General features: G+C 37.8%; 1 protein-coding gene across 3 annotated transcripts in view; it reads left to right on the top strand.

Moving 5' to 3' along the window:
- Spag16 (sperm associated antigen 16) overlaps window positions 1-24,242 on the top strand; it is an 814,060-nt gene that overhangs the window by 348,063 nt on the left and 441,755 nt on the right. For all 3 annotated transcript variants that reach the window (XM_059277932.1, XM_059277933.1, XM_059277936.1), the window contains one exon: window positions 17,882-18,025. In XM_059277932.1, coding sequence (XP_059133915.1) covers window positions 17,882-18,025 — 144 coding nt within the window. The remainder of the gene's footprint in view (window positions 1-17,881; window positions 18,026-24,242) is intronic.

Here is a 24,242-nt window from a genome sequence, read left to right as displayed (position 1 = left end):
GGAGGTGTGTCACTGAGCATGGGATTTAAAGTTTCAAAAGCCCATGGAATTCCCAGTGAGCTCCTGCTTGCCTCATACCCTCTCTGCTTCCTCTTTGTGGGTCAGATGAAAGCTCTCACCTACTTCACCAGCATCACATCCACCTCTCTGCTGCCATACTCCCTGCCATAATGGTCATGGACTCTAACCCTCTGGAACTGTAAGCCCCCACACAGAAAGCTTTCTTTTGTAAGTTGCCATGTCATGGTGTTCTGTCATGGCAATAGAAAAGTAACTAAGTAACCTAGCATCTCATTTGTTGGCACATGTTCAGCGTATTGTAGAGTTGGATAAGATACTACAAGTTATGTTGTAAAGAAGCCAAACAAAGGAATGAATGGTAGAGGAAGCAAAAAGCCCCACGAGCTGATGTTCATCTGCATAACATAGAATGCAATAGATTTGGGAAGGCTAGAACTATAACTGTAGGAGTGCAAGCACATGAGAATAGCAAACGCATTCTTTTAAGAATTTCTACTTTACCAATAATGCTTAAAGGTCAGAGAGTCAGAAATGCGACTGCCAAGCCCACAGGATTCTAAACTCAAGGCCAGCCTGGGCTGGACAGTGAGTGAGATCATGTCTCAGAACAGAACAAATGAACCAAAAATAAAAACATGTAATAACAAAGACAAATTAAAAGGTATAGTATTTATAATGATAATTCATAATTATTTGCATTTTTATTTTAAAGATGAACCTTTGGTCCTACTGAGTCTATCTCAAGGTTATTTGAGGAAAAGAAGCCACATATGACAAAACATTAGTCAGGGAGATAATTGAAATCAGAGAAATCATGTTTTCTTTTTTTGTTTGTTTGTTGGTTTGTTTTTTACAGATTAACTATCATAAGTATTTTTTTAACTGCTCAGGTTATAAAGAAGTCTGAAAATTACTATTTTGAAAGTTAGTTTCACCTTTTACTTTTAGGAAAAGAAAGCTTACAATATGAAAATAGGATAAAATTAGTTGGAAGACATTTAGGAAATGTATATTTTTATATTTTGATGCTATATAGATCAACATGTTTTTTCCTTTTTTATTAAGAAAATTTTTATTCATTTTACATACCAATGACAGATCCCCCTCTCTTCCTTCCTCCTGTGCTCCCCTCCCAGCTTCTCCTTCCAACTTACCCACCATTCCCTCCTCTAACAAAGTAAGGCCTCCCATGGAGAGTCAGCAAAGCTTGGTACATTCAGTTGAGGCAGGTCCAAGCCCCTCCCCGTGCATCAAGGCTGTGTGAGGTGTCTCACCATAGGTAATGGCCTCCAAAAAGCCAGCTTATGCACCAGGGATGGATCCTGATCCTACTGCCAGGGGATCCCTTAGGCAGATCAGTCTGCACAACTGTCTCACTTATTTTATTTATTTATTTATTTATTTATTTATTTATTTATTTATTTATTTTGGTTTTTCGAGACAGGGTTTCTCTGTGTAGCTTTGTGCCTTTCCTGGAACTCACTTGGTAGACCAGACTGGCCTCAAACTCACAGAGATCTGCCTGGCTATGCCTCCCAAGTGCTGGGATTAAAGGTGTGCGCCACCACCACCCAGCCCAACTGTCTCACTTATGCAGAGGGCCTAGTCCGGTTCCACGGAGGTTCCACAGCTATTGGTCTAAAGTTCATGAGTCCCTGTTACCTTGGTTTGGTTGTCTCTGTAAGTTTCTCCATCATGATCTTGATGCCCCTTGCTCATATGTTTTGTTAATGCTATAACATCACACACACACACACACACACATATATATATATATTAATTATAATATAATATTAATTCCACATCAACACTAGAATTAACTGCTGACAGCACCTGACAAAAAATTAAAAAAAAACTCTTAAAACAAAATACTGTTAACATTTTGTTTTTCTGGATGTAGTGATTTTGCAAAACTTGCCATGACTTTTGTCATTTTTACTGAATTGCAATATTCTCCTGAGGCTCAAATCTATTAATAATATCGTTAAAAAGAGATAAGTGAGTATGTATGATTATATTGTGTTCAGTCCAGGTTTGTTTAGATTGGCACAAAATAATACAATTATGAGTCAAATAATAGATTGGCTTTTATTGGGAGCCACTAATCTAATTGAATGAGACGTTATACTAGATTAAAACATAGTCCATAAAATAAGACTATATTTTGAGTGAAATTGGGTTTCCTGTGTTGCTCCACTATTTGGTTCTCTTCATTTTATACTGATGATATAAAAACTGCCATAAATATAGTAATTAAGCATGAAGTTTTTCTCTCAAGTTACCATGTTTGGAATCTGAACAAGCCCAGCTCTTGCTGAGTTCACACAAGAGGCTCAGCACGTCTGAGTTGTGTCTTTCTGACTAACCACATATTTGTGACCTTTGTTATTAAGTCACTCCTCACATAGTTCCCTAATTCCAAGCATGCGCACATCTCTAGGGACCCGGGCTTGGATGGATATATTTGGGAGACAATGTCTCACAGTAAACTCCCTGAACATTTACTGTGTGAGGAAATAATACTTAAGATCAACAACTTAAAAAAATAATTAGAATAAGCATTACCCATTATTATCTGTGCTGGGCACATTTTATGAGTTATTATCTAATGTTCTATATGAAGTACTTATTATACCCACTTACCCAAAAAGAAACTCAGGGTTCTTTTCAAAGTCCTAAATCCAGTGTATGTATCTTGGCCTGTGTTATAAAAACCAATTCCTAAGACAGGATAATTTATAAAGACAAAAAAGTATTTCTCACAATTCTAGAGTCTGGAATGTCTAGGTTGGAGGAGATAAGTTGTTGAGGGCTTTTGTGCTATAATTTGATATGGTAGAAGGAGCCATAAGGCAACAGTAGCTTGCAAGCTCAAATTTTTCTCCTTTTCTTTTAAAGGTACTAATGCCTTCATGGGACTCTCATTCCCATGGCCTCATATAATTCTAATCTTCTCAAAGATCTCATTTCGAAATACCATCAATGTAAGCATCTGAGCATTAAGCTTCCAACATGTGACTTTTAGAGTCATCCACCCACCTTGGCAGTACACAGACCACAGAACATTCACGTAACTTGGACTCGAAGGAGGGAGAAAAGAGAACATTTAAGACAGACTGATATGATCTGAGCCTGAGTCTAGGCCCTCAGGGAAAGGAGAGACATCTTCATCTCAAGGACTCTTAGGAGGAAAAAGGAAGACAGTGGTCTCACACTGTGAGGAGGGAAGCTTATTAGATAGCATGTGAGCCATGCTACATGACAGATATAGGGGAGCAGAGGTAGGCCATATGACAGGGTCACAAAGATGCTGGATAGAAGATTGGGGCTTGGTTTTTCTGTGACCACAGTTGTAGTGGGTAGCCATTCCAGCTTTGTTCTGGAAGTTCCAACCCCCATTGAGACTTCGGCAACTGTCACGCCTACAAGGCGGGGCCAAGGGAGGCGCCTGGGGACCCGAGATCTGGATTGGCAAACACTCTCTTGGTTCCAGGACCCTGGATGGTGGAGGTGGACAAAGCAGAGCTCCAGAGAACACCGCTGGACTGTGATACACCTTCCCCAGACCCCGCGACCTACCTATCCCTTAATTTGTAAGTTACGCCATTAAATAAATGTCCTTTTAACTACACGGAGTGGCCTTAATAATTTCACCAATACACGGTCAAGCTGCTTTGGGCCTCCAAAGGCAGAGGGTCTGGGTACTGCCCCTGACTTGCTCATAGATTCCCCTTCTTAGATGTAGTTGCTCTAACAGTATTAAGCCCTGCTTATCACCCCATGTCCAATTTATTACTTGATTCTCTTAACCAAAAACATGATGGATCAAGACAACTGAAATCTTTTCTACTTTCCACAAGCTAATTCTGTGTTTACAGTAAAATAAGATAATTTCCTTTGTCAAAAATATGCTAGCACAAGAATTAGTTCTTTTCCTACATGTACAACTTTCTATTTTGGGGTGTTAGTGACTGTTCACCTATAATGTTCCTAAGTTTTTTCCACCACTGCCTGACACTAACACCCCAACCTTTGAACATGACCTAAGTAAACACACTGGTAATTATGCACTATTAACAACCAAGACAAGGTCAATAGATGACGAATATGAGGCTGGGAGGAGACGATATTTGGTTAAATTTACTATTAAATTAGGGAAATTTTTATAAGTTACCAAAACCTAAGACTGAGAAAACAAAGCAGGCTGCCCCATCATCCAAAGCAGAGGCTTGTAAATTCTTGAACCTGCATGAGGTATGTCAGAAGGATACAGGGTATTAAGATTAAGTAAGCAGGCTTCAAGGGATGGTAGGCCTAGCAGCCAGGCAAGAATTCTGTTCTTTAAAGAATGTTCTTTGCTAGGGGCAAAATGATAAAATGCACACAAATTACACACACTCATACTCACAAACATGTATATGAGGTTAAAAGCAAGCAGATGTCCTGTCCTATGTTGCACTGGAGGCTTTGGTAATTTGGAGAAGGGGTCTGTACTTCAGACATTGAATGTTGTAGCAAAGAGCATGAGGTACTAATACAAAAAAAAAAACGGTGGAGGAAGAATTGAGTATGGCACCTACCTTTTATTACTCTCTCAATTTGGTAGATCTCACTGTAGATAGTAAGTCATGAAACTGAGTATCTCTGAAGTCCTTTGTGCTCTGCTTGTAGACATGTGTTGAGTGAAAAGAAACTTGGGCATACACCTGGGATTGAAGTAGGTTGCTGTTTGAGTGCTCTCTCAGCCATGGTTGTTCGTTTGTTCCTTTTGTTTTGTTTTGTTGTTGTCTGAAGTGAGTAGAGAGCAACAGAATAGGATGTCAACAAGCAGATCTTTATTTTCACTCCTTCCATGTTTGGTAGAAGGAAGTACACCTGCAGCACTCACATGGTAAAAATAAATGCACAAGAATTGAAGAGACAGAGTGGTAGCTCACTGCTGGACTGTTTCAGAGTTCAGTTCCTATTTCTTGCTTTTGTGAGGCTGTCATTAAGCAGAAACACTTCTGGTTACCTAGTCTCCTTTCGTAGACATATACCACCGGTCTTGTGTGTTCATCAGCTCTCACTTTAGCCTAATTGAAGAACTAATTCTGCCCCCTTAATGTGTACTTACCATTGTACCCATCTGTCACCATTCCTGAATTCAACTTCCAGATATGAATGTGTTAGTGAAGCGTTTTCACAAACACAGTTTTCACTTCTGTTTCTTATACTCTACCCCTACTTCCTGTGTCCCATCCATGGGAAACTGATGTGCTAGGCCACCACAGCTCTTCAGCATGCCTTAACCAGTGTCAGCAGTGACAATAAGTGTCAAATGGAGATCTACCCTTTGTCTCCATCAGTCCCTGCCAATAAGCAAAGGCCTAGATGAGATATGATGATAGAATCCTGCAGTCTGAGGACCTTTTTCTGTTTGCTTAAAATTGGAGATGAAGATTAATACAAAGAACCTATATTGGTTTAATATATGATTCTTAAGCTTGACATTATGTTTTATTTAAAAAAATCTGCTGAACTTTATTGGGAATATTTGAATAATAAGGACATAGATTATTAATTATTTTGGTTTCTAAGAAATTTATAAGAAAGATGCTAAAACCATGGTCAATTTTTTAAAATTACCACAATCAAATTAGCTTGATGACACTTGATAAATTTATACCATGTTTAGATTTCTGTAGAAACCTCTGCATGTAAACTTACTTCAAGTCTATTTCAGAGATGTTAATTCTTCCATTTGTCCCTGTATTACATGTAGGTTATATTTCTAAATATCCTTCAGGGAAATATTTTGTCATGATAAATCCCTTACCGAGAGGAAATCTGACTTTACCTTTTAGAAGAAAATCAATTCTGTGTCACTAATATAGTAAAGAGGATGTGAGATGGAAATTTTTATATGCGTAACAACACAGAATTCTTGTAAATTGCTGAAACATGAAATAACCAAATAAACTTTATTATTGAAATGGATTTCTTAAGAGCATAAATGTATAATATAACTTCTCAAACTTGTTAAACCATAAAGAACTACAGCAATTTCATAACATGGAGTACAGTGTATATAAAACCATGTAGCATTAAATACTCAGCTGCTCAGGTAGCGAGAAGGTTCCTGGAGACAGTTTCACAGACCTGCAAATACTGCCCTTGTTTCCTTGACTTCCCCATCCCACTTAACCAAAGCAGTGGTGCTGACTTCCTCTGCATCTGGAACATACAAAGTCCTTTAGTTGTATACATTTTTGAAAGTATTTTTTTCCCACTAAAATATTCAACAACTTATTGAGGAACTCTTCATAACATTGTGTTGATGGCAATGCTCCAATGGAAGGCCACATGCCCATGAATATATGATAGGCAAAAAAAATTGGCCTTACTAGGTGAAAAAAGATAAAGGACACAAAATTGGATGAGTAGAGTCCAGGGTGAATCTCAAAGGAATTGAGAGAGAGTGTGAATATAGTCAAAACTCATTGTATGAAATCCTCAAAGATACAATAAAATAAGTAAAATCAGTGCTCTGGAGCACACTTAAAAAATTACTGACATGAGATTAAAAAGTTCTAATAATATGTATCATGAAAAAAATGATTTTAGATACATCTGTCAACTGACAATGTGGAACAATGCTGTAATGCTACTAAAATGGATGAGTTTCATGGTAAAATGTGTCTAGTAACTTACACTTCAGTATCTCCTTAGGTCTTGGCTTCTTCTTGTCAGCGTTGTTTTGGCACTGCCAACCATGTACCAAAGCAAGAGACGAGTTTTTGGCGTCCCTTCCTGGCCCTGAACTGAAAAATGTTGAACAATAGCAACAAGGTGATCTAGCTGTTATCATTCCAATTAGGGCAGTGTTAATGAGACCATGAGCGGTGGAAATACCCTGACTGTTTAGTAAAATTTAATGTGATGCTAACCCAACCCTAACAAAGATTTTAATATTATAATTTTTTAAATTTGTAATACCAGGGAAGTGGTGAGCGTACATTTATAAAAACTTTCTTAGCATCTTTAGGAAATGAAGCAGACTTGATATTTTAATCTGCAGGTTTCTACATACTGTGCTCTGAATCCACATTAGTTTTATGACACTTGTTGCCTTCACCTTTGCACTTTAAGCACACTTGTTTTTAATGTGCTTCTGCTGGGCATTGAATTGTCTGCAGAGCAGTGAAAACATGAGCGCACTAAAGTGACATTTGCACTAACAATGAGCATCTCTAGCGTAAATAAATCAAAGCCATTCATTATCTTGAGTTACTACTGTACTCTCTTAGCTAATGCTCTCTTGGTCCACTGGCCCCACAATTCTCATTTTTTACACAATGGCTAGAGGTAGCTTTAAAAATACCAGTCACATGCCATTCATATACTTTATTCATCCATTTTCCATGGATATCTTAAAATACCTGAGTCTGGAAATGTGCAAAGAAAAGAAGCTTATTTCTTCATAGTTCTGGGAATCAAAAACATGGTGCTGGGTTCTGTACAAGTCTGGCAAGGGTCTGTTGGCAAACAGCATCACAGTGGTGGGTGTGTATGTAAGACAGAATGACACAGAAATTGATGGGTCAGTCTCACTGCTCTGTAACAAGGCATTCTGATGAGGATCAACTCCACAAGACTAACTGAAATTCTTCTAAGGATGGGGACTCCAGTCACCTAACCACCTCATTTTAGGCTTCACTACTTAAAAGTTCTATCACCTCTCACCTTGCCACATAGTCGCTTATCCTTCGTCTCAATAATCCTTGGGACATAGGTAAAAATATTTAGATACCTACTCACAACTTTGAAATCATCATAGGATAAATCTATCTTTGTTCTTCAGCCTCCTGCAGCCAGAAGGTTTTTCTGGTCCCACCCGGGCCCACCCAGCTCCATGGTCCCTCAGCCACTTATAAAACAATCATTCAGAGGCTTAATATTAATTACCAGTTGTATGGCCTATGACAGGCTTCTTGCTAGCTAGCTCTTATAAGTTAACCCATTTCTATTCACCTATAAGTTGCCACATGGCTGTAGCATTACGATCTGCTGGCATCTTGCTGCTCCTTCTGTGGCACCTGGCATCTCCCCCTCCTCTCCTTTCTTCTCTCCGTGTATCTGCTTAGTTTTCCCACCTGCCTCTGAGCTGCCTTCCCATAAGCAAATGCAGCTTTATTTATCAACCAATCACAGCAACACATATTCACAGCATACAGCAAGACATCCCACAGCACTTCCCCTTTTCTATCTAATGGAAAAGGAAGGTTTTAAGTATAACATAGTAAAATTACATATAATAGAACAGTTATCAAGCAAGAATTACAGTTATAATATCTAGTCTATTTGTATTTGTCAAAATTAAAGAAAGAAAATATTTTATCCATCCTATATTTGTGAGTCTAACGTTTCATATCTAACTTATCTTTTATTGTAATGAAGGAAAATCATAATAATTATTTAGTCTTCAACTACATCAAAGACCCCAGAAGGATATAATATCTAAGTAAACAGGAAGCACATTGTAAACAACTTCCAAAAATCTAGAATGACAGAGATAGATGGCTGCCTGGAGAGTCACCCAAAGTTCCTCTGCCACATTGGGGCATCCATCTTCAGCCTATAGGTCAAGAGTCTCTCAGTCATTTTTCCCTGTGTCCTGTAGAATGTCTGGTAGTCTTCTCTGCGAAGCAGGAACCTAAAGCACCATTTTGCCTTGTTTTGGCAAATTTAGTGGTCATTTTCCTATGGGTCCTGTATGTCCAGTTTGTACAACATATTATCAAGCAGTCCAGGCAAGAGCAGTTTCTTGCCCAAATGGCTATTTTTGCCATAAAGAAAGCAAACTCCATATGGAGTTTCTTCGATGCCCATCATCCTCTTTGAAGTAATTGGTGCTGTCAGGAGCAGACATGTCTCACTGTCCAGAAAAGTCTAAGTTTTTAAAACATTTTAAATGTCATATTCTGTAGGTCTTTGAAGTGTTTGAAGATCACCTACCTAAATGAAATATATCTTTGTATACCTAAAAAACTTAACATGACTATAAGTTTGATTATCATAAATGATCAATTATTAATCTGTATTTCTTAATTATACATTACAATTTTAAATGAGTTTCATAAACATAATACCTTAAACAAGAGTAGAGATATACACACAGTATAACAAAATTAACTTTAAATTTGTAATAAACTAAAATCCATAGCAACATGAGACATTTCAAACAAACTGTTGCTCTTTAAAAGTAGATTCAATAATCTACCCTTTTATCCTATCATGTCTATATCCCCTTTTCTTCTTTAGAAAGAGATTACATTTATAATCAACCTCCTTTAAATAAAAATCAACATTTTTAAACAATATTTTGGGATTTGGGGTGTAGCTTCTCATACTACTTCCTGCTGATTGGTGGCACTGTCAATCTTATGGGGATCCTGAGAGAATTAAGAATTATAGTTAAATCTTGGCTGTAGTAGTCTGTGAGGCTGCATTGACCTTTCAAAAGATCTTGGTTGATCAAAATAGGTTAGCCTGGAAGCAATCCACAGGTTCTCATCTTCTGTGGAAACAAAAGCATAACCTCTTTTCCAAAACAACATATCCTTAGACAAAATTTTGAAGTTAAGACACCTTTAAAATATATATTGGTTTAACTCAGCAGCCTTTACAATCAAATGTCTTTCTGCAGTTAAACATTTCAAAGCCAATACAGTCCAGTCTCTCTATGTGATTTCCACCTTTACGTGGCTTATTATTTTTATTGTCTCTTTAAAGACTTTATTTTTTAAAACTATCTATTTCTTTACATAACTGTCTATCTTCCTTTTCCTCTTTCTTCCAAGGCTATGTACATTTTACATGCATTGGAAACCATTTAGAGGTTTATTTAATCTGAATCTGTCTTTTGTGTATCTATAATCTTTTTATGATCATTGCAAACTGCAGCGTGGCTAGGATTGAAGTGGCCGCCCTGGCTGCTGACTCCACCCACTTCAGTTTCCCAGTATGGCAGAGGTACCCAGGAGAGTCACACTTACCCCGCCAACCATCAGGTAGCATATAGTTGGCCCATAAACCCTTTTTGTCTGTATGAGCAAAAGCTAAATCCACCATGTAGTGTGCTGCACAGCTTGGAGACAGCTCTCTGTACTAATAGGAGAATCCACCATGCTGCCCTCAAGCTCAAATGCTGTGGTGTCTCTGTACCATGGTATCTTCTGTACTGTGGCCTGCATGAGATATGAAGTAGAAAGCTATTTTTGGCTCTGTTTTAGAGTCTCTTATTAAGTTCTCTCAAGTTTTAGGTGGAAACTCAAGCCAACATGTTGGGGCAGCCAAATTTAGCTGGGAGGTTTCTCTGGTCCCTGTTGGTCCTGGCTGGTCTTGCCCAGCCCCATGGTCCCTCAGCCACTTATAAAATAATCATTCAGAAGCTTAATATTAATTATCAATTTTATGGCCTATGACAAGCTTCTTGCCAGCTAGCTCTTATAACTTAACCCATTTCTATTAATCTATAAGTTGCCACATGGCCGTGACATTACCGGTCTGCTGACATCTTGCTGCTCTTTCTGTGGCAGCTGGTGTCTCCCCTTCCTCTCATTTCTTCTCTCTATATATCTGTTTGGATTTCCCACCTGCTTCTGAGCTGCCTTGCCTTGCCATACGCCAATGTAGCTTTATTTATCAACCAATCAGAGCAACATATATTCACAGCATACAGAAATATATCCCAGAGCAGCCTCCAAGACCCTGAATGCCATCATTCTGGCTGTCTTCTCATCCATAGTCTGCCTTGATTTTTCTCCTTAGTCTTCTTATCTTTCTTCCAAACCTTTAATGTACCAACTTCTCCAAGATTTGTCAATTTTTCAGCAAACAGTTATCTGTGCCTGGAACTCTCTGTCCTGAGGTCACCCTGCAAGTTCTTTCTACTTCTCACTTGGGTTGGAGTAGGAGTTTGAGCTCTTCAATGAGAGCTCTTCTCACTGACTCATGGAAAAGAAATTCTTCCCTCTAGTCATGGTCATATTACATTGTTATGGTTTTTTTGTTAGCCAGATAATTTTGTTTATCCTTACTTGTTCAGAGTCCCCTGAGAGAGACTATGCCTGTCTGTTTTTCACACTACACCATAGCCTCTCAGCACATATTTGTTTAAATAATGGGAAAAGTTAATGTTCATATCCTGATGCATATCTAAACATAAGATGCAGTTATTAGATGAGCAATAGTCAGGGGAGTAGTGTGTGTGTTTGTTGTGGCAAGCCAGAGGGAAGCCAGCAACTGTGAGTGCATGTTTTCTTTAAGAGCGAGTAGGTAAATGGTAACCTAAGGTCGCAGGACACAAGTTATTTTAATGTTGATTTGTTCTCAGCCCACTCTGAACCTTCTGTTTGGCAATAATTAGAGCCTGTGAAGAAAAGTGAAGGAAACATTCACAAAGTTGAATTACCTAAAGCAAAGACAAGGGTGTCTAATTAGTCTTTCTCGTGACAATCTTTTTTGGAATAATATTCTTCCCTTTGAAAAGTCTAACAGTGGTGCTTATGTCATCGACTCTACTGATAATTAGCAGTGTTCTCCATACACCTACACATACTCCCTCCAAAATATCCTATGTAATTCCACCATGAGGAAAAAACATTTTCAATATAGACAGGCAAGCATTTCAGTAGCTATCATGCGGTCTTGAATTGTTTCCTATTATAAAGAGAAAAAAATAAACTCTCAGCTACAGGACAATATTTTATATAACATGCCTGGTGTATTGTTTAACAAAACACCTCATAGATACTTCATCGGGACATGGCTTGATTAAGATTCAGAATTAGTATGCACCCACATCTTCTTTTTTTGGACCTCAAAGATGTTTTCTTGTGCTATTTCCACCCTAGTCAGAAGCTTATTAACTTGGGAATGAGGTGACAAGGCCTTTGTCTTCATGTCTTGTAATTATAATTAATAGTAAGTTAAAGAGAAGCAGAAAGCTTATATTCAAAGTTTAAAGTAAAGTGACTATGTGGCACTTGGAACAGGTGCTGGGGAGACATTAAGTGGGAACTTATTCTTCTTAATTAGAACTTTGGGAAACATCTTGGAGAGGGGAAGTCAGTATGTAGTTGTAGAAAGACATGCATTTGTGGCAGAGTCTGAGGGCAGGACTGACTCCTGCTGTCTTCATCTGGGAGCCCAGAGCCTGGCAATGACCAGTTCCTCCTTACCACCTGAGCTGCTTGCAAACCTGACCTCAGATGTAGAAGTGGAGTCTCTCCAGAGCCCTCCCCCTCATTGTGAAAGAACCACAGAAATCTCCTAGGTTCACTGTGAAATTGTTGTTTACAGTAGATTAATTTTATCAGAGATCCTACCAATTGTGGGTAGCTGACCATTAGCGTACACACACACACACACACACACACACACACACACACACGCGCGCCAACTAATTTTTTTCTTCACAAAACTTCTATTAACACAATCTTTTATGTTCGCTGTTTGTTTGGTTTGGTTTTTATTGAGACATGGTCTTACTATTGTAGCCTTGGCTGGCCGAGAGAGAAATCACTGCTTAGACCTGCTGGCCTCAAACTCATCTGCTTTCGTCTGCCTCCCCAGGGGTGATTGAAAGCCTGCACCACCACACCCAGTGTTCAGTCTTATTTTTAACATAATTTTATAAATGACACACTAAAGCTAGTAAATCCACATCTCCTTCAAAGTGAGGCAGACTTCCTCATGGCACTCTGTCTGCATATATCAATGTTCATCGTGTCCTCACCTGCCCGGCACTGTTCCAAGTCCTCTATATGTACTACTTTATGCAGCTCCCACAAATCTACTGTATCAGTACTCTGATATTTCTATTCTTTGCATAAGAGCCAAGGCTTAGGCTAGTGAAGAAATGTATTCAAAGATAGGTAGTTAGTGAGACAGGAGTAAAAATGTAAACTCACTTCTTACTCCTGAGCCCACACTATTAAACATTAGTGTATTCCGTGTCATGAAAATTCTACAGAAAACCAAGTCAGCAAGCTCCAGTCACAAGTCAAATGTGACCCCACACCTACTTTTGTAAATAAAGTTATATTTCATCACACCCTTGCTTATCTGTTTAGTCTTTGTCTCTGGCTGCCTTCATACTACCATAGCAGCACTGAACAGTTGCATCAGAAATTCAGGGCCCACAGATTAAAATGCTTCTAATCTGTCCCTTTCCAGGAAAAGCAAACCAGCCTCTGCTTCAGACCACAAGCAGTTCTTTCCCAGTCAGGTTTATTTGATCCATCATTCTATCATTCTGAACATAGCCAGTGTTCAGATTCCAGAAAAAAAAAATCAAATAATTCCAGCCTTCTATATAGTGTTAGAGAGATTTTTAAAATGTGTACCTACTCTTTAGAAACTTATAAAGACATCTTAGTAAATCCTCTAACATAACTGAGATAGCATTCTCTGCCCTTGTTATCCAAAAAGAGGAAATGTTAACTCAAGTTCTGAGTTAGCTTTACTGAGGAATATGGACTCTGGAGACAGTCCTTTCAAGGTCATAGCACATCCTGGCCCTGCCACCTCCTGGCATCATGCCCTTGTGTATCATCTAAGCTCCATGTGCTCTAGTAACTCCATCTGAAAAAATTATGACTGTGCTTAAATCCATTTAATAAGAGTACTCTAATGACTAAATAATTGATTCCTGTAAAATATTGGTTACCACTCCTTCAGCTTCTTCAAAAGACTGATTTAGAAATAAACAGAATTATAAAAGCTGAAGCCTGAATATGATGGGGAAATGTTCAGTGAATTAATCACCTAAAGAATTGACATATATCAAATACTCTTCTACATGTATTATGTAGAGATGTCTATGGGGGAAAGTTGAATAAAACATCAATTCCTTCTGACAACTTAATATACAGTAGAAAACACATAATATTAGAATAAGAAAAGAAATTAAATATGATCAGTGCAACATATAGTTCATATTGCCAAAGCTCTTGTGAATGGTTTAGGACAGTTAACCCTCATTGGGTTTCTCTAGTGTCTACAGAATCTTAGCTGTAAAGGGTAGGTCTTCTAATTCAAGACTATTAGATATTGTGGTATTGCTCATTTTCCAGATGAGTTCTTTAACTTGGATTTAACAATAACTAAAGGACATAAGCACATACAAGGAAAGATAGCATATAAAAGCTCTTTAAAATGAGTTATTGGTATTTGTAATGCACTTACAAATAAAAATTATGAAAATATGTATGTATCAGCAGTAACTAAAATCATCAGCCATAGAATCAGACCATCCTGGACTCAAAGTCAACTTCCATCCATTTCCTACTGTGAGACTAAGCAACATACACCCTCTCTGGGACTGTTTACATGGGATCAAAACAGTAACACAAACAACACCAGCATCAGCCACTCAGTCATATATCTGACTTGCATTTATTAAGTAGATATCATGTGCCACACACTGCTGAGGTTGAACATATATTGAACAAAACAAGCAGAAGCCCCTCTTTTGTGAGGTTTCCTTACAGTTGTAAGAATTAAGCATTTAGTACAAAGTGTGGGAGTTTAAGGGAGTTTGATATCATTACCATTGATGATGATGATGATAATGATGAAGAGAGTGGGGAATGGTGCTTTACTTCTATTTGGGGGAAATATTCCTAGTTCTTGGCCTCAAAATCATTGAACTTGGATTTTTCACCTCTTGATTCAGATCAAACTTGTTCAATGAATAATTAAAACGTGTCCTTATTGATTATTCGTTACTTCCAATTATGCTTAAATATTTCTATTCTTTTAAAGATCTACTCATGGATGAATTAAAATGTTATAATCTTTACAAAATAGAATAACAGTGCTTGACTGAAGTGTTCACATATTTATCAGAAAAAAATATTATACATATACATATTTCATGCATACTTACATGTATACACAGAGTATATATATGCATGTACATATATATATATATTTCATGCACATATACATTTGAACAAATATACAGAAACAGCCCTTTATGCATGATTTTGCCTTAAATGACATAGTTATACAAGGTCAGCTATGATCCAAAAATCTTAAACAGAAAATTTCAGAATCAAACAATATGACATATAAAATGCATAGATTATATGTGTGTAATGCAACAGAAACTTGTGCTAGACTGCCCCATCCTGGCTGGAATGGGGAGTACCTCTCTTGCCAACAAGTACACTCTGTGTGCACTGCCTTCTCGTTAGTCATTTTGTGATAGGATTCACCAGAGTCTTGATATCAAAGTGCTTGTGACTAAGCATTTTAGAAAACTTTATAATGGTCCTAAGTGCAAAAGTCCTTGACAAGTCAGATGTGTCCCAGAAAAACTATGAAGTACCCACATTAGGTGAAAAGGTGGACATTCTTGGCTAATTAAGAGAAGACCAAAATTGCTAAAAATAAATAAAAACATAGGAAGTTGCCAAAATCCAGGGCAAGAGCAAATCTGTTCATAAAATTGTGCCAAAAAAATACATTTGTGCCAGTATAGCTGCCAGACGTCGGGCTTCAACAGTGGTGGTCATAGTGTATGGGAAGCGCTGAGTGGAAATAGAAAAGACAATCATTTGTGAGTAGAAGCCATGAGCAGAAAATGTGTTATATGTTTCTGTCTCATCACTAGTTATTGCTGTAATCGCTTACGGCACCTGATTTCTAAATTTAACAAATTATATGTATGTAGGAAAACTAAAATGGTGCCAAGGATAGAGAGTTCAGTGCTATAGGTGGTTTTTTTTTTTTTTTTTTTTTTTTTTTGGTCCACTGGGTAGAGTGACTTAGACTGTGTCCCTTGCAGATAAATGAGGACTACTATGCATGTGTGAGTGTGTGAATACACACACACACACACACACACACACACACACACACACACACACATGCATATGCATAGAATAGTAGAATTTGTTACCATGTGACCAGGAAGCATCAATGTGAAAGGACTGAGCCTAGCCAGAGAGGACATTTCCAAATGGCTCTGCTTTTATTGAGTTTCTGTTTATTCCTGCCCTCTGCCTTCTACAAATAGCTCCCCTCACAAAAGTCATTTTGGAAACTTATCTCTCAAAGTTAGTAAAGACATCAATGATTTTAGTTATCTTCACTTAAAGAGGGTCATTTATCATCTAGTCAAGTGTGCCTGTGTCTGCCAGGAAAGCTGTGAGCCAACATACATCATACTCGGTAGCTCCAAGGATTTGCTATGCCTTTCAGTGTGCATTTGAATACAGAATTCGTTTCAGTCTGACATTTTTACCTCTCATCATATTTTTCTTCTAATTAAGTTCCCTAAATGCATCCTTTAGCTGTTTGAGCTGTAATAAATTTCTTTCGTGAATTGGCCTTCTGAAAGTCAAAACCAACATTGTGCTGAACTGAAATATGAATAATTTTCCTTCCGTTGTCTTTACTTTGAGCAGTAAAATACTGAAAAATGGTAAGTGAAGCAGTTTCACTAGATCTGGAATCTCGAGCATGGTGAATGCATGTTGTTGAACTCTGACACCAGACTACTTCAGTTCATAATCTGGAGGTTTAACAGTATTGATGAAGGAATAGATAATGAGGATATAATTTTTGTCATGAAAGACCTGGAGTAATAGATCAGAGACATAATTTCTTGAGTAATTGTTTCCCTAAAGTCCCTATTCCAGAACAAAATAGCAAGGCCATTCAGAGACTAGAGAAATGGTTGTGCAGTATTTATTTCTTAATCATGTTTTGTTTCATTGTACTGTCTAGGTAAGTAAGCATGTTCTATGTTGGAACTGAAATAACCAAGCAAAAATTTTACATTTGTTAATATTGAAGTTGGTATTTTAGTAGGTACTTAAGCACAAGACTCATCTGCATCCATTGAATCATAAGGCATAGATGAGACTCTGTGTAAATAAGATTAAAGCATTGCCATAGACAAAATATCAGGCATTAGCTTGGTAGACTCAATTTTGCAATAATTTGGCTCCTATATTTAATAGTCACAGTGATGGGGTCCAGTTCAGATAATAGTGTTCAATGTATTAATCATTAATTTTATATTCTTCTTTCTCATTTCCCTTTAGGCTTTTATAAAGTGGGAATTGCTTTATACATCTTGAATTCATTACTATAATTTGTATACTAGGCATTGACTAAAACTAGTTTAAGTAGCATGGTAGCAGAGTTGAACTCCTTATCACTGTGAAGTTAGGGGACCACTGAGTTAATGCTTCAATCATATTTATTATAAAACTATAATAATGTGGTTATGATTCATTACCTTTTTTCAAGATAATACCTGTTTGAAGACAGTCTGTACTCTGAAAATATTTTTTTTCCTGTATTCAGAGCTTTATTAGGAGGAAAAGGGGGTAGGGAGAGGAGAGCCAGGCCTGAAGAGGAAAGCTTGTGTGGAGAGAGGGAAAGATGGTGGGGGAAGAGACAGAGCAGAACAGAGAAAGAGCAGAGCTTTCTTTTTTTTGTAATAAATTTTTTATTGTTACAATATCCTAACACAAAAATGCCAGTGGTGCCTTTCCCCTCCAAAAGAAAAAACAACTATTGTTTTAAACCCAGAATTATACATGCAAGATCACCCAAAACAACTACTTAATTTCATAAATGAGGAATCTGAGATCCAGTGAGTTGATTAGATTGATGATGCCGAGAGAGGTATTAGAGTTAGAACTGGAATATAGAGTCTGTTTTTGAGACTTCTGGGTAAAGACTCTATGAGCCTGCCTTGCTAAAATGGTGTAATAATTGATGTTTCTTTATTCACGTTGGGAAACTGCTTACTTTCATCCATCCACAATGCCCTTTTCTCCCTCTGTGTGTGCAGTATCGTCATGCACCCCTGCAAGGACATTCTGGTCTCCTGCAGTGAGGATCGCCTCTGGAAGATGGTGGGCCTCCCAAAGGGCAATGTGCTTCTTACAGGATCTGGCCACACTGACTGGTTGTCAGACTGCAGCTTCCACCCCAGGTCAGTGCACACAATTCCTATACAGCCCGATTCCATTCGGGAAGGTGACTGATCTGCTGCCATACTCTATAGCTTTGAAAGAACAGCTGTTTATTTTCTCTGAAATTTTACACCCTCCTCACAATGTAGAATGATGTAGATCAATGTGCCTTTGGATTTCCTTATATTAACTGTAGGTTTGTTGCCTTTCATATTGATACACGTGAAACTCAGTCCACAGGCTGACACAGTTAGCAAGAGTATCAGGCTTTCCAGGACAGGCACTATTAATGCTGCTTATGTGCACCAGCTCTGAGAGGACACATGGGACTCTAGTCAATAATGCATGCCAGCGTTTATTGTGTCTCTGTTAATCTGCAGGTTTTCCTTTTAGAATTGAATTATCTACCTAAAAGGACCAGAAGGCCATGATCAATTTCCGTTAAAATCCAATGGCATTCAACATATTACAGAGAATAAACAGATCTGAATACACTTCAGAATTCACTGACGCTCTATCTCCAGAAGACTCAGGGAGTGATAGGAAGGGTTCTGTTAAGCACACAGGCAGCACAAAAGTATGTCTATGCCTCCTTATTAACAACTTCTGCCAACAAGGCTGACTACTTTCTTCTATTCATTCTTATTTTTAACAGTTTTTGAATACTCTTATTTCTGCACCTTCCTACTCTGGCCTAATCACTTTTGGTTCTCGAGTTCATTTCTAAACTCTTCCAGTTGGAAGTTCTTTTCTTAGGAAGCTCCCTCATTGAGTCATTTTCACGTTTCACCACGTTCCTTTTGCAGTAACCATTTTTGAAATTAGATCAAAAAAATAAATAAGCTTATTCAGAAATCTGAAAAGGCAATGACAAGACTGAGTAGGGTTTTTTTTTCTTTTTAGTAATTTTTGAAAGCTTCCCAATGTTTAATTCATCCTTGCTACTATATGCTTGAACTTAATTTACGAACATGTCCTACATCTCTCATCTGATCAACAGAGCCCCGCCACCCCTCACCCCTGAGAAGCCAGAGCCCATCTTGCAAGGAGAGACAACACAATTAGAAGTGTGGCCTATCACTTCAGTAGCTCCTAGGCATACTGATCAGATTTTGATAATGCCCTGTTACCATGACAGCCAGTGACTCAGATGTTTTCTCATTAGTGCCTGACCAGCAATGGTCCTTTTAATAGATCTTTCTGTTTCCTCAGTCAATTACTGAAATTAAAATGAGGTTAGATACATCATTATTCACTTTTAATAGGGATTTACATTCAGTTCTTTCTTATGGCAGGGGAATTGTGAATGCTGCTGTACTGTTTTGCTACAGTGCCTCAGATGGAAACAAGGAGGGAAATACGTTGTTAAGTGAGGGATTTAAATGGCAAATGTTCTTCTGCTATACTTGGAGACACGATCAGTAAAAACAACCATCAAAACTATTTTTTTAAACTTTCTTGGGGTGGAGATAAATTCTGAAAGAGTTTATCATTCAGACCTCAAACATTTTATAGTACTTAATATTTGTAGATCATCACTAGAGACTGTATTCATATAAAATGTGTATGTAGAAAGCTATAGAGAATCATGATTTCTGAAATTTAAGTCAATTTAAATTTGTGACATTTGAGTTTTCGCTTTTGCCTGTTTAAGTTAGTCTATGAAAACAACTTATGTTTGAAGATACTATTTTTTCTGTCTTCATATATGTTTTAAAACTTGACTTGTGTAAGAAAGTGTTCAGTGGGAAGGATGGTGGGTCAAACATGATGGAAAGCTGTTACATATATGTATGAAATGATCAACCAAAAAATTTTAAAAGTGAAAAATGTCAAACTTTAAAAAAAATTCGTTTTACCCATTATATTTTAATCTAACTTGATCCAGTGGAATCAATCATAGGTAAGTAATGTAATCATAGTCTCCCTCAGCTCAAACTATGATCGAGTTGTCTTCCTTAGACAACACTGTGGGTGAAGATAAAATGTGTTAGTATTGGCTCACCTCCTGTTCTAGTCATATAAAAATGAGCTCGTAAATTTCTTGTCAATTTGCATTGCTCATTTTGGGTGGCTTCTATAACTTTGAGTAGGATACATTCTCAGTCAAATTCAGAGCTACTTTAACAAAAAAAAAAAAAAACATTTACAGGATGAACCATTTTTTCTAAAACCTATTTACCACTAAAGCCATTTGAACTGGAAAAAAACAACAGTATTTTTATTAATTCTTCAAATTTTTCATTCTCTAACCCCACTCTTCCCCTTAACTTCTCCTAGATCCGTCTCTACCTCCCCAACCCTTCCCAATTTCAACTGCCTGATGTCTTTTTAAAAATTAACCCACAGAGTCTAGTTTTTCCTACCCATATAATCCTAAGTGTGGGGCTGTCCACTGGAGTGTGATGACCCTACCAGGGGCCGCACCCTTAAGGAAAACTGACTTTTCCACAGCAGCCATCAACTGTCAATATCTTCTCAGTTAGGGGTGGAGGCACATGAACCCCTCCTACTTTTGTGCTAGAATGTTGACTGGCTTGACTCCCTGCAGGTCTTGTGTATGCAACCATGGCTGCTGTGCATTCATGCATACAGCTGTCCTGTCACATCCAGAAGACACCATTCCACTCTGGTCCCCCCGACCTCTGGTTCTTATAATCATTTTATTCTCTTTTCCATGATGGTGCCTGAGCCTTGGGGACAGGGAGTTTGATAAAATTGTTCCACTGGTGACTGAACAATCTACCAACACTTAGTCTTTGCACTTTGATCAGTTGTTATTTTCCTCGTTAACCACCATTGACTGCACAAGGAAACTATCTAGTGAGGTCTGAGAGATATATTAATTTATGGTATAAAGATATTAATTTGAAGAACACTTTGATATGGTATCCATTGAGCAGGATAAAAGTAGCAGGTTTACCCACTGGACTTGTGAGTTTTCAACTATGCATTCTTGGCCAGATTTACAGTACCAAGCATGCATATCATCATATGGAGTGGGCCTTAAATCCAATCAGAAAACAGTTGGCTACTCCATAACGTTTGTGCCACTGTTGTATATGTGGGCATCTCTTTTCACACTGGTCGTTATTGCATTTTACAACATTCGCGGCTGGGTAATACTGCTGAAGATTTTCCCCTCCAACAAACTTCATAGTTTCCAATGAAGAGGAAGCTTCCTGGTCAGAACTGTGTCCCATTGCCAAAGTGTGTGGCATCTTCAGAAATAGGGTCTTACTGCCAAGTTCTTATGGACAACTAAGAGCTGTAGCAAGAGCTACTTTTCTTCACGTACACTGACTTAACTAAAAAAAAAAAAAATTGAGAAGCTGGGCTGGAAAGATGGGTCAGCCGTTAAGAATGCTTACTGGTCTTTCAGAGGCCCTGAGTTTGGTTCCCAGCACCCACGTCAGGTGGCTCATAACTGCCTGTAACTCCTGCTTTAGGGGATTCAATGACCTCTTCTGACCTCCAGTGGTACACACATACATGACATACAAAGACACAGACACAGACACACACAAACATACATATAAAAAAAGTAAAATTTAAAACATTTTAGAGGTCAATCCTACTTGATGTGACAGTAGTACACCCGACTAGCCAAAGTTGATCATTGTTTCCTGTTCCCATTTTGCCAGCAAACATCTCAAATACATGAACAGTATAACAGTTATCACAATGTTAGCACTGGACAAAGGAGGGTTACAGGTAATAAAAGAAATCCAATGCCTCTTGAAGTCTCAGGTAATATAGTAAAAGAAAATATATAGGAAAGAGAAGACTTTACAAAGAATGGCAAAATTCAGAGTCATTGGACTCAAATATTAAAGCCTTAGAAAGATCTAGCCTGTGAAGTAATCCAAAATCCAAATTACACTGAAAATAGAAGAGTATTAAATGTATTCAATGGATACTAGATCCTCCTTCTACTTCATTAATGGACCACACAGAAAGCTTTAGGTAATTCATGATTTTTTTTTTACTTAAAATTTTAACTTTTTGATAATTTCATACATGAGTGCTGTATTCACATCCTTTCCACTCTTCCTTCTTCCTTCCAACTCCTCCTGTGCCCCGTTACTCCCTCTCAAATTTATGATCTCTTATATGTAATTATTATTGTTATATATGTGTGTGTTATCTTCAAGAGTACATGTGTTTAGGATTGACCCCTTTGTATTGAGTAACCTAGCAGGGAGCTCACTTGTAGAGAAAACAGATTCCCCATCTCTGAGCAGCCATTGATTGACTGTCGGGATTGACATCTGACTGACTGAAATCCAGGGATGGGACTTTTATTTCCCCCCTCCATGTTAGCATGTCAACTGGTGTCATTATACCAATGATATTCATGAAACTGTACTGTTAAGATTTCAAAGGACTGGCTATACTGAAACAAAATAAAACCATCATAGGAGTAAAAATATTGCGAACTAACTCAGAAGACAGACAAATGAGGAAGTTGAGACAATTTGTCACTCACATTGTAGATGAAAGTCTCATGCTCCTCTTAAGTAAGATTGCATCTGTCATGCAAAGAACAAAAACACAGAAAAAATGGAAGTCTTCAGTACAAACAACCAACTGTACAAAACAACCAACTTCCCGTGTTTTTAAAGTTTTCTTTATTTTTGAGAATTTTATACCTGTATATAATTTAATATAATCAAATCTGTCTCCTATCCTCATATCCCTGAAACATACCCACCTTCTAATTTCAAGTCTTTTTTTATTTTTGTAAACTCAACAAATCCAGTTATAACTCTGCCTGTTTGTACATGGGCATGAACATGGAAATCCTACCAATTGTCATACACTCAATAAAGAAGGGTTGTCCCTCCCCTGGCTACTATCAACTGCCAATATTTCCTCAGTAATGAGTTGGGATTTTGGTTGGCTTGATCTTGTGTAGATCGTGTGCAGGTGAGCACAGCCTCTGTAGTCCGTGATTGTGAGAGCCATGCCATGTTCAGGAGACCACCTTTCATAGTCCTCTCCCCAGTGTCCAACTCTTGTGTTATTTCCATCTCCTCTGCAATGGTGTTTACTGAGCCATGGGCGGTGGCAAGGATGTGTGGGGGATATGAATATTGAAATCCCATTTACTGCTCAGCACTCTGTCTTTTATCCTCAGTAGTTTGGTCAATTATTTTTCTTTCCAAAGTGAGCAGCCCAGGCCTACAAATATAAACATAAATATTCAGAAGACAATTTGACAGTATCGCCATTTATCAAAATCACAAAGCAGGTTCTACTCTATACCATATGGCCTTAGGAAGTATGCCATCCACATACTTCTTACCAGGACTACAGTACCAATCATGAAATCTCTTCGTGTTGAGCAAGCCTCAAATCCAATGAGAAAGTGGTTAGCCACACTTTAACAGTTGTGACTCTAAGGTTACAGTGGGCACATTCTGCCCGACAGGTTTGAATTACAGCATGCAGGATCTAGTGCTAGGAAATTGAATTCAGTTGCATAAGAATACATATTATGCTGGGCGGTGGTGGCACACGCCTTTAATCCCAGCTCTCTAGGGAGGCAGAGCCAGGTGGATCTCTGTGAGTTCGAGGCCAGCCTGGTCTACAGAGTGAGTTCCAGGAAAGGCACAAAGCTACACAGAGAAACCCTGTCTCAAAAAACCAAAAAAAAAAAAAAAAAAAAAAAAAAAAAAAAAAAAAAGAATACATATTATATTCAGTTTATAAGAATAGAATACAATGTACAACGAGAAGACTTGTGTTTGAAAAGCATGGGAAATGCAGACAAGGCAACTTTAAAGACCTTTATCATATGTTACTAGATAGTAGATATTAAACACACTTTAAATGATTACATATAACCAAATACTTAGACCTCCCAAACTACATATGTTTGCACAAATCTTCTAAGCCTGTTGAAATGACAACAGAAGCCGATTTTGTAAGTCAGAAATAGTGATCAGATGCTTTGAATCCAAAGAATGAGTGACTACAGGAATTAGGTTGAAGTGTCAACATGAAGTGAGATGGCTAAAATCATAGACGTCACCTAAAGTTAAAACAGAAGCAGGCATCTGATTGCTCCAGCTTTCACATGTGTATTGAAACCTACTTGTTTCTCCAGTTACTAGTTATTTTTCAATGGATGTAGGCTACACTTTCTTTCTTAAGAATTATACATTAAATAATTGTACTTCTGGCATTTTGTAACATAAACATAAATGAAGGAAAGGAAATAAGTAAGAAAAA

Source organism: Peromyscus eremicus, chromosome 13 (genome assembly GCF_949786415.1).
Source record: "Peromyscus eremicus chromosome 13, PerEre_H2_v1, whole genome shotgun sequence".
NCBI lineage: Eukaryota > Metazoa > Chordata > Mammalia > Rodentia > Cricetidae > Peromyscus > Peromyscus eremicus.
This window is presented reverse-complemented; position numbering and strand designations above follow the sequence as displayed.